General features: G+C 42.0%; 2 protein-coding genes across 3 annotated transcripts; one reads left to right on the forward strand and one right to left on the reverse strand.

Annotated features, from left to right (window-relative positions):
* Window positions 1–320: 320 nt before the first annotated feature.
* LOC311256885 (uncharacterized protein) lies at window positions 321–7,289 on the forward strand. 2 transcript variants are annotated; one of them, XM_084352288.1, is made up of 7 exons: window positions 321–450; window positions 3,761–3,820; window positions 4,857–5,056; window positions 5,519–5,561; window positions 5,692–5,822; window positions 6,077–6,140; window positions 6,478–7,289. In XM_084352288.1, the coding sequence occupies exons 1-7, from the start codon at window positions 391–393 to the stop codon at window positions 6,985–6,987; spliced, it is 1,068 nt and encodes a 355-aa protein (XP_084208414.1). In that variant the 5' UTR covers window positions 321–390; the 3' UTR covers window positions 6,988–7,289. The 2 variants fall into 2 exon arrangements, with proteins under 2 accessions (XP_084208414.1, XP_084208415.1); XM_084352289.1 differs by having other exon boundaries at window positions 4,926–5,056.
* sqstm1 (sequestosome 1) lies at window positions 7,212–10,988 on the reverse strand. The gene is made up of 8 exons (XM_084352287.1): window positions 10,649–10,988; window positions 9,575–9,670; window positions 9,045–9,325; window positions 8,776–8,932; window positions 8,563–8,631; window positions 8,256–8,392; window positions 7,694–7,955; window positions 7,212–7,616 (listed from the first exon to the last, which is right to left on the reverse strand). Exons 1-8 carry the CDS (start codon window positions 10,815–10,817, stop codon window positions 7,453–7,455), a joined length of 1,335 nt encoding a protein of 444 aa, XP_084208413.1. The 5' UTR covers window positions 10,818–10,988; the 3' UTR covers window positions 7,212–7,452.
* Window positions 10,989–11,386: the final 398 nt, after the last annotated feature.

Below are 11,386 nucleotides of genomic sequence, written 5' to 3' on the forward strand. Positions count from 1 at the left end.
GGTAACATTTATTATATATTTAACTGTCCTAATAAGTCAAAGAAACGTGGCTGATGATCAACAGCTCTCTGCCTCAGTTATGATATCTGAGCTGAGGTTACTTCAAACTTTCTCTTTTCTTTAATTCAACTAAACGTTGAAATATTGTTATTAAAACATCTGATTACGTCACCGTTTTTTAATACATTTTATTTTAATGTAATTATTCATATGAACCCGCAGAGAAAACATATTTAATGTTTCATAAACACAATCAGTGCCGTTTGTCCTCCGGCCCGCAGGAGGCGCTCTCCTCCCATACAACTGTGACGTCACGGCCGTTCAAACAGACCCGACCGGGAAAGTGGATCGAAGGATCAGAAGCTGAGCCGGAGCCGTTTGAGAGCCGTCATGGTTCAGGAGTTTCACGTCGTCAGGTGCTTCTCCTGTCAGACCTTCCAGGTCCAACAGGTAACAAAAAACCCGGAAATAAACTCAATTATAGGCTAAAGGCTAACAGCCAGGCTAAAGGCTAACAGCCAGGCTTACCGCCGGGCTAACACCCTAACTTCTGAGCTATCTCTGACCCTTAGCATCTTTGAGATATCTGAGGTGAACCAGGAATTGCTTCTATTTTTTACTCTAAGTTTCTTAAAAGGGGCATGCTTGTCCGTGACAGAGTTAAAGGCTCTAATGAAGTGATCTAGAGCAATATGAGGGATAGAAGCAGAGCACGACATGTCATTGAGATATGCAAGAAGGCTTGATCTACAAAATGTTTAAAATTTCTTTTAACAATTATTCGAGCTTGAGATTTCAGTAGTCTAGTGTCCCTAATGCATGGGACAGTGGTCACTGAATTCAAGAGGAAGAACACCACTAGCTTTAAGCTTATGAGGCCTATTAATTAAAATAAGGTCTAAAAGAGAACCACGCTCAGGATTATTTATGTTAGGCCTTGTTGGGGCAGTGATTTACTGTGTTAAATTCAAATTGTTACATAGATTTTTCACAGCATTTGACACATCTGTTGAAAAGTTTACATTCAGATCGCCTAATAACAGAATTTCTGACTTCATGGGCAGATATTAATTTAAGTAATCTTTCAATAGCACCAGACTTTGCAGAAGGTGGACAATAGGCCCCAATAAGAAATACATTTTCACAATTTGCAGTGTTCCCTAAACAGACATTTAGCGCTAAATATTCAAAACATTTAGGCCTAGATATAGACTTGACAACAGAGACAGAAAGGCATTTTTTCATATAAATCAAAATCCCTCCCCCTTTTGTGAAACCTTCCCTGTCAGTCTGGAAAACATTATAGCCATCAATTGCAATATCTTCATCCTCAATAATATTAGACAACCAAGTTTAAGAGAAAACAAAGATATCAGCGTTTGTTTGTTGAGCCCAAACCTTAACATAATCTAATTTTGATACCAGACTATGGACATTCATGTGAATAACCCCCAGACCTTTTTGTTTGATAAAGTCCGCTTGAGACTCCAGAGCTACCGGGACAGACCTGTGATCTGAACCTGGTCTTAGATTACAGTAAGCTTTTGAACAGAGATTAGTTAATGCTATAAGATTGTTACTATATACACCCTTATCACAACTTTGAGGATGAGAGGAACCAACAGATATGATGGGACCAACAGTTAATGAAGGTGTTAAAACTGAGTCAGGGGTTGCAGACTTAATTAATTTATTAGTATTACTGTATAAGATCTGTGTATTATATTCATAAGGTCGACGAGAAACCAAAACTGGAATATTGTAGATAGATGAAGCATCGCCAACAGAAACAGGACTGACAGACAATTTAACATGGGTGAGAGAGTAAGTGGAGGAGACAGATCCAACACCAGCTTGACCCGCACTGTCAGGGACAAGGTTGTGGGATGCCAGGTTAGCACACTGGGAAAAATATCATTTTAGACTGAACGCAGTGAATTTGATGAAATTGTGAATCAGCCTGTTGGTGCCCCTCCTATTAAAATGTAACCCATCACTTTTAAACGGGTCCTGTTCAGCCAAAAATTAGGGATGTCCTGAGCCGATCTGCGGGATCGGGATCGAGCCGAAATGGGCATTGTTTCACTGGTCGGGATCGGCAATTTTGAACGCGGACTCAAGCCCGATTATTTTTACGTCAGCTGTAAACGGAGCACAATTTGTGGAAGAACGCAGACGCGCGCGTAACATTAGTCTGGCAACCCTGTGGATAAAATGTCTGCAGTGTGGAAATATTTTAAATTAGAAAGCGAAAGCGGTCCAACGGCGACATGTAACATCTGCAATAAGACCGTTTCCCGAGCTGGTTACAAAAGAGCTGCATTTAATACTACACATTTGATACGGCGCGTAAAAAACAAACACTCAAAGGACCACAACGAGTTCACTCAAGCAATACAGGCAAAGGCATTGAAGCAACAAACACTCGCGGATACGTTCAAAAGGAAAGAGAAATATCTTCGAGACAGCGACATGGACACAGATATCACAGAGAAGGTAACTGGATAACCAGCCCATCTCCGTGGTCGAGGATCAGGGTTTAGTTACTGACTTTGTTTACTTGGTTGTTTTATTTAAAAAAACAAATGAAAACCAATGTTGCAATAGTATGCAGAATAAGAAAGAGCCATATGAAAATATTTACATTGTTTCAACAAAATAAAAAAACCTATTAAGGATGCACGTATATGCTGAAAATATTAGTTAGGGCTAAGTATCGGATCGGGACTCAGCAGATACTAAATATTAAATGACTCGGATCGGGATCAGGGTAAAAAAAAAACCTGATCGGGACATCCCTACCAAAAATAGTCAAAGTTGTTTATGAAGCCTAGTCCAGTGGCAGTTGTGAAGTTCTGCATGTATGCAGGCTAAAAAAGCGACTAAAACGCTCTGAGCTTTTGTCATGTTATGTTATATGTCACGTTATATGTTATGTTATATGGCATGTCATGTTTTATGTCATGTCATGTTATATGTCATGTCATGTCATGTTATATATCATGTCATGTTATATGTCATGTTATGCTATATGTCATGTTATGTCACGTTATATGTTATGTTATATGTCATGTCATGTTATATGTCATGTTATGCTATATGTCATGTCATATGTCATGTCATGTTATATGTCATGTTATGCTATGCTATATGTCATGTTATATGTTATGTCATGTTATATGTCATGTCATGTTATATGTCATGTTATGCTATATGTCATGTTATATGTCATGTTATATATCATGTTGTTATATGTCATGTTATATGTCATGTTATGTTATATGTCATGTCATGTTATATGTCATGTTATGTTATATGTCATGTTATATGTCATGTTATGTTATGTCATGTTATATGTCACGTCATGTTATATATCATGTCATGTTATATATCATGTTATGTTATGTTATATGTCATGTCATGTTATATATCATGTTATGTTATGTTATATGTCATGTTATATGTCATGTTATGCTATATGTCATGTTATATGTCATGTTATATGTCATGTTATGTAAGTTATCAGTAAAAAAGGACAAAATTCTCCAAAACAGTCAGAAGTTTAAGCAGGAAAGGACGTACTTCCCCTGTCTCTTCAAATTAAAAGTCCTGAGCTTTGTGTTTTTGTCCTCTGTTTGTTGCGTTGTCTGATTCTTTATGTTGATATTAATTGCTTGTTGTTATAATCTTTAATATTATTTACCTGTTGTTATTAACGAGACCACATGACGGTGTGTTTGCCCTGTGCTGTGTCTTTCAGGTGAAGAAGGTGAACAGGTGGAGCTGTAAACTGTGTGGAGAGAAACAGTCACTGCTTAAGGTCAGAATTTAACTTGAACTCTGTAAAGTTTCATGACCTAAAGTTTCTGCTGTTTTCATGAACAATAAGAGCAGAAATCAATAATCAATTAATCAATTAGTCGGTCCAGAGAAAATGAATCATAGCCTTGATAATCACTAAACCGTTTCAGTCATTCTTAAAGCAGACACATTAACATAAACATCTGGTTCAGCTTCTTAAATGTGAAGTTTTGAAAAGAACAAATTTAAAGACTCCGTTTCTGTTTTTACACAATCTTGTAGAAAATAATAATTAGTTGCAATTCAACATTATGAATTTTCCAGTTTCTCAGCTTGTCAGACTCGAGGTTGAACTGAAATAGTCAAAGGTCACTGTGACCTCACAAAACACATCTTTGGCCATTTCTCAAGAATACAAATAATTATTAGGGATGTAACAATATACTGAATCTTGCGATATCGTGACAAAAAATAGCTGCGATATCATGTGACGACATCCACCAATCTATCACGTGGTTATTTTGCTGGTAATGTTCCTGGATCTCACAAGACAAATCAGTATGAATGTATTCTCGTGTGTCCTTGTCATTGTATTGTTCTGTTTGAACAGCAGAGGGCGCAGTCATACTGCACAAACAAAGACAGACTCCGTCTCATAAGACCCGCCCAACTCTGCTCTGATTGGTTTTCTTTGTTGGTTCAATTCTCAGTGCTTGACTTAACTGTTACACAGATGCTCCAGTGATGTCTGTCTTGTATATGAATATTAGATGCTGTAGACATTATTAAATTATTACATATCATATGAAATATAGTTATTTTATTTCATTATTCAAGTCAGTCGTTTCTTTTTCTTTGTTTAGATATTGTGAGGATATCGTACTGTGAATTTTTGGTATCCTCAATAATTAAGTGATGACATTTTTTTAACCAAAAGGTCAAAGGTCACGTTCACTTTGACATCATAAAGTTTTAGACAGCAGGTTTATTATTACAGAGACAACTGTTCAGTAATAATCAATACTTTTATTAACAACATATATGACTCTGTTCAGATTGGACGACAGGTAACAACAGGGGGTCAGAGGCTCTGTAATGGGACTGTGTGTGTGATTGGTCGACAGGAGTTTGGGCGGGGCTCTGGGGCTGACTGCAGGCGCCACGTACAGAAACTCAACGCCATGAGAGGAACCATGATGGAGGAGCAGGAGCAGCACACCTGGTCGCTATGGGAACCAACCCATCCCACAGTACAGTGAGAACACCTCACCTCAGCTGTTTATCCAGCTCACCTGTTTATCTAGCTGTTCTCACCTGTTTATCCAATTGTTCTCACCTGTTTATCCAGTTGTTCTCACCTTTTTATCCAGCTGTTCTCACCTCTTTATCCAGCTGTTCTCACCTGTATATCCTCCTGTTCTCACCTCTTACTCCAGCTGTTCTCACCTCATTATTTTGCTGTTGTCACCTCTTACTCCAGCTGTTCTCACCTCTTACTCCAGCTGTTCTTACCTGTTTATCCAGTTGTTCTCATCTGTTTATCCAGCTGTTCTCACCTGTATATCCTCCTGTTCTCACCTCTTACTCCAGCTGTTCTCACCTGTTTATCCAGCTGTTCTCACCTCTTACTCCAGCTGTTCTTACCTGTTTATCCAGCTGTTCTCACCTGTTTATCTTGCTGTTCTCACCTGTTTATGGCTCTGATGTTTGTTAACAGGATGCAGGTGGAGGCAGATGGTGAGGATGAACCCGAGGAAAAGGTGAGCACGCTCACACTCAGGTGTTGTTCTTCTAGTTGTCTTAATTTAATTTTTCTGTTTTAATGATGGATGTTAACTTATTAATTAACTTATTCATACTTAGAGCTCTGTTTCCCTCTGACTGTCTCAGGTGACACACACTCAGGTGAGCAGCTGGAGCAAATACCTGGACACACCTGAGGGGGTGGCGCCAAAGGAGGACGAGGAGGAGAATGTTTTCATGGACAGACAGCAGCTCCATGGCAACAACACGATTGACAGGTGTGACTGTAGAGAGTGTTTATCCAGTCAGTAGAGAGTTCTGTAAAACACACCTGTAGAGACGGACAGGTGACTTTACAGTGTGTTCAGTGTATTAACCGTCTGTACTCAAGTTAACGATGAGTCATGAAAAATGTTTTTTTTCCAGGAAGAGAAGAAAGAGATTGAAACATGAACACAAACACATCTTAACAGTTCAGCTTAACTTTTTAAAAATGTCAAATGTTTAATTTAAAGTCTTTGTGTTCTGACAGGAAAAGGAAGAGAAGAGACGTGTGGACAGATGGACGCCAACAGGACAGACGGACACCTGAACAGGTAACATGCTGGCATTCCAACAACACTTGTAAAAGCTGACAGCTCAGTGACTCGGCTGTGTTAACAGGTCGCACATCGTCTTGCAGACTTTAACCAGACTTAACTTTTCATCAGTGAATCAATATGATTATTGTAAATTAATCAATTATAATGTCTGTTTGAGAGTGAGCTGAGGTTTCAGTCAGTGTCCATGGTCTTCATCCTGTGGTCAACAGTACAGTCAGGTACAGGTGTGTTCATTGTGATGATGTCACAGTACAGTCAGGTACAGGTGTGCTCATTGTGATGACGTCACAGTTAACATTCATTTTAACTTCCTGACTTCTTCTGTCTGCAGTCAAACTGTTTCAGTCTGATGAGACCAGTAAGACCCTCGGACACAACCACTCATCCCAGTCTGAACCGCACCAGTGTTCCCAGTCTGAACCGCACCAGTCATCCCAGTCTGAACCAGACCAGTCCTCCCAGTCTGAACTGCACCAGTGTTCCCAGTCTGAACAGTACCAGTCATCCCAGTCTGAACTGCACCAGTGCTCCCAGTCTGAACCGCACCAGTGTTCCCAGTCTGAACCAGACCAGTGCTCCCAGTCTGAACCGGACCAATCCTCCCATAAAGAGAAGTATTACTCCCAGTGTGAGTACTGGTCTGGCGAGCAGGTGGGCTCCTTTCCTCAATCATGACTATCAGGTGAATGAGGAGGGGGAGGGGCCTCCAGTAATTGGGTGGAGTCAGCCAGTGGATGCCTCTCTGTCCAGGCCCCGCCCCCTGCTTCCTGTTTCCTCCATATTTCAGAGCGGAGACGAGTTCATCTTTGACGACGACTTCCTGACAGCTGAGAGGAAGTAAACTGACTAATCAATTGGTCAGTTGATCGATCAATTCAGCTCTGAATGATATATTGATCCATTCACTGTGAATCAGAGGGAAGGAAACAAAGCAACCTGACTGTAAACATGAACATATTCATGAATGTACACAACACTGAACATACAGAACAAACTGTTACTGTAGTTTTATTTTCTTCTTCTTTGTGTACTTCTACACCAAAATAAGACGACAAGTTCAACAGGTTCACTTCTTCATGTTTTATTGTTCAGAGTAGCAGAAACAGAAACAATAATAAAGACAATAAAGACAGTAATCAATGAGTGAAAGTATTGATTAATGAGACAAAATATTGATTATAGCAGTGATCAGATTATCAAGTCATATTAGTGGAATCAACAGGGACATCTGATTGCAGGATAAATGATGGTAAGATTTCATAGGTTTAGTAGATATGATGACATCAGCAGTGACATCATGATGACATCAGGGCTGGTGTGGGCGGGGCTGTTTGGCATACTGGATGGCGTCCAGTGCGGCGCCGATGTCAAAGTCTTTGGCCTGAAGGAGACGAGTCAACCAGCCTCCTTCATCAGTAAAACCCATCGACAGCATGAGAGACAGAGACTCCACCAGGCGAGGGTCTGCCTCTGTGGGGGGGGTCAGAGGTCAGCAGTGACATCACACACCACAATCAACCAATCAGAGGGTAAGGAGCTGGTCTTACCTTGGGGCAGGTGAGGGTACAGAGCTGCCTCCCTCAGACCTGTTGGACCCTTTTGTCCTGAGGGAGGACTCTGCTGTCCCGAGGGAGGACCCTGCTGTCCCGAGGGCGGACCCTGCTGTCCTGAGGGAGGACCCTGCTGTCCTGAGGGAGGACTCTGGTCCTGGTTCTCGTCCCCGGGCTGGAGGGACTGCAGCTCTCCAGTGGATGGGTCGACCTCTCGTGGGCTCAGGTGAGTCCACTCCTCATCGGAGTCTTTGCACACCTGAGGAGCACAGACTGGGTCAGGTTCACTGGTTCCACTGGTCTGCCAAGGGCCAGGGTTAGATTTATACCAGCACACAGAAGTCCCTGTGAACTCACACCTGTGTTTCCATGGTGAGATCACATCAGATTTCAGCAGGTAAACCCTAATCATCAGGATGATGACGTCATGAATGTCGGCTGCCGTCACATTCATGTTTATGTTCATGTTCATGTTGAAACACTCTCACCTGAACACATCACAGGTGTGAGCTGCTCTAAATATCTCCACTGTTTCTTCCTCTCATGATGATAAACTGACCTTTGACCCCTCGCTGGCTCCGCCCTCACTGCTTGCTCCACCTGTCTCCATGTCCTCTTCCACCCCCCCACTCTGAGAGGGAGGGGTCACCTTGGTCCTGTGGCCCTCGTGCTCCACATCAATGTCCACGTCAATACCTGCACACAGACGTGACATCACTTCCTGTTCACCTAACCTGTCTAACAGCAAACACAAATTCCTGCAGCGGCACGTTTACTTTGAAAAGATACCATCACTTCCTGTTAATCAGCTCATTTCAAACTGCCAATCAGAAACCTGCACTGATCTCAGGTGTGACATCACTCACCCAGTGGGCTCAACATGGCCGCCACACCCTCACCGATGTTCTTCAGGAAGTCCACGTTTGCCTGAGAGGCTGCAGACAGAGGTCAAAGGTCACTGACGATGTCAGTAACGAGGAGAGGTCTTCAGAACTTTCACTGATCAGTTTTTGATTATTAATTACTGTCACGAAACACTTGAGAAGAAAATTTCAATAAAAACAGTTTCTGACACTGACCAGAGGGGGCGCTGCCATCAGCAGCAGGTCTGGAGGGTCCGGCCTGGTCCGGGTCCTGGTCCTGGTCCTGGTCCTGGTTCTGGTTCTGAGCAGGGTTCAGGTTCTGGTTCCACATGCAGTGTCTCATCCTCTTCATCCATTTCCCACGAGGAAACCACTGCAGCCGACAGTAAAGAACAGTTCACCACTACAGTCAGTGACACAGCAGGGCTCAAAACAACCAGTGCCACAGACTGTGACATCACCGGTGGGCGTGGTCAGCCTCTCACCTGCAGCGGGTGCCAGATGGGCAGCAGAGCGTGCTCAGTGTGCGTCCCTCGAGCCTGGCAGGCAGAGCACAGGTCGTAGTTGGGACAAACTGAACACTTGAAGCGAGTTCCCACCACGGCGCCATCACAGCCATCACAGGTGACGTTGGGGTGCAGGGCCGGGGTTGGGGCCATATGAGGGGGCGGGACCTGAGGAGCTCCAGGTGGTGGAGGAGGATGGAGGCCGAAGGTGAACGGAGGGAAGGCATGAAGAGGAAAGTCCCGACGGTGCTCCTTCTTTTCTGAAAGGGTTCCATGAAACTTTATTTAAACAGTTTGAAGCAAGTGTGAATGTTTACAGGTGACAGGTGTTCAGACCTCCTCACGTCTCACTAGTTCTATCAGCAGTTACGCACTCATAATCTGTAATCTTTCAAAACAAAAGCTTGTCTCTAAATAAAACTAAATGTTTCCTCCTCTGTTTATTATTTTCTTTATCAGTAATGAAGGTGAGGCTCAGGTGGGGTTCAGGTGAGTTTGTGTGTTTGCACCTTTGATGAAGACGCGGAAGGTGTCGTCCTTCATGCAGGCCAGACCCATCATCAGTTCATCATCAGAGGAAAATGCCACCAGGTCGCCATCTTCATCTGATACATACACAAAGTCATCATCATCATCATCATCATCATGTTTTATAAGATGTTTAATGATCACAAGACAGAAAGTTTCACTTATGATTGTTTTTGGTCATTTTTGTGTCGGTAAAAAAATAACGAGCCCACCTGAGCCCAGAGGACCTGCCCACAGCAGGTGTCAGTCAGTTCACCTGAGCCCACTTTGACATGACGTCAGGTGTTTGTCTGTCCACAGTGATCTGATCACAGGTCGTTTACAGAAGGCCCAAATAATTACAGTTTATAAAGTGTCTCCTAACTCAACAACTCACTAAACTGAGACATTTGTTAAGGGAGTCTGGGGACTTTCTCCACGGGGACAGAGAAGTAGCCTATATTAGTTACTGTTCAGTGTATTTGTAAAATTTTATATTTTTAGCATCAATAAAATGTTTCTTCTTTCATAAATTGAGTGTAAATGGTGAAATCAGTGTAAACAGTGTGTTCAAACAGCTGCTGCTAACTGGCAGGTTCAGAGACCTAACATGTCATTTACATGACAGTGAAGCACACCTGTGCTCACAGGACCCGCCCACAGCAGCACCGGCAGGTGTCAGTCTGCACACCTGAACTTACATTTCAAAGATTTTTGGTCATTTTGGCCTCGTACAACACCGGAAGTTTCACTGTGCAGAACCCCACCAGGAAAACGCACGATTTTAACTTTATGTTGAGGGAGATTTCATATGTTTATAGATTTATAATAATTTTATGTTTTACCTTAAAAAAACGTTGAAGCCGTTGTTAAGCTGTTGTTCTTCAGGTTATTAACTGGTGATTTATGTTTATATATATATATATATATATATATATATATATATATATATATATATATATATATATATATATATGTGTGTGTGTGTGTGTGTGTGTGTTTATATATAGTGTGTATATGTTTGTTTATATATATAAATATGTATATAGTATAGTAAATAGTTTGTATATAATTACCTCTGTAGTACATGTTGAAGCCGCTGTTCTTCAGGTTAGTAAACACTGCGGCTGTTTTCCTGCTCAGGTACTCGAAGCTGCTGGAAACATCTTGGTCCACCGCGAATCTCCGGACCTCCTTGACCGCCTCGTCTTTCCCCAGCAGGTAGGCTTTAACCGTCACCGACATCTCGCTCCAGACAGTGGGCACACTGCGGACTCTGAACAGGAACAAAGTGAACCAGACTCCGGGCAGAAACACAAACTTTTAGAGGCTTAGAGACTCTGAAACAAAGTGCGAAACTTTGTGACGCAGCTTTAAATCCTCTCTGTCTGCTTCATGTTTACTTCCGGACATTACGTCACCGCCGTCAGGACAAGTAAATATTGACGCAGCGACCGATTGGTCCGCTGTCGGAGTCCCACCCAGATGACCAATGAGAGGCCGAGGAATGACTCTGCACTTTCCAATGAAGGAATTTCCCCTGTGAGTCACCAGCCAACCAGGTTCAACTGGAATAAAGTTCATATTAAAGAAAAACTCGCTGTGTCATCGTCATGAAGCCTCAACTCTAAATATATAACATGTTATACATGACGTCATTCAGACAGACTGCATCAAAAGTTTACAATCAAACAAAAACAAATATTTAAGTTTTAGCAGCTTAAACATGAATGAATTAATTTAATTTAATTTAGCTCTAAATTTGATAGTAAACAGATGAGAAATATAACCGACTGTTTCTATGTTGACGTGAT

The sequence above is a fragment of the Pagrus pagrus genome, assembly GCF_965226575.1.
Source record: "Pagrus pagrus genome assembly, chromosome: 5".
In the NCBI taxonomy this organism is placed as follows: domain Eukaryota; kingdom Metazoa; phylum Chordata; class Actinopteri; order Spariformes; family Sparidae; genus Pagrus; species Pagrus pagrus.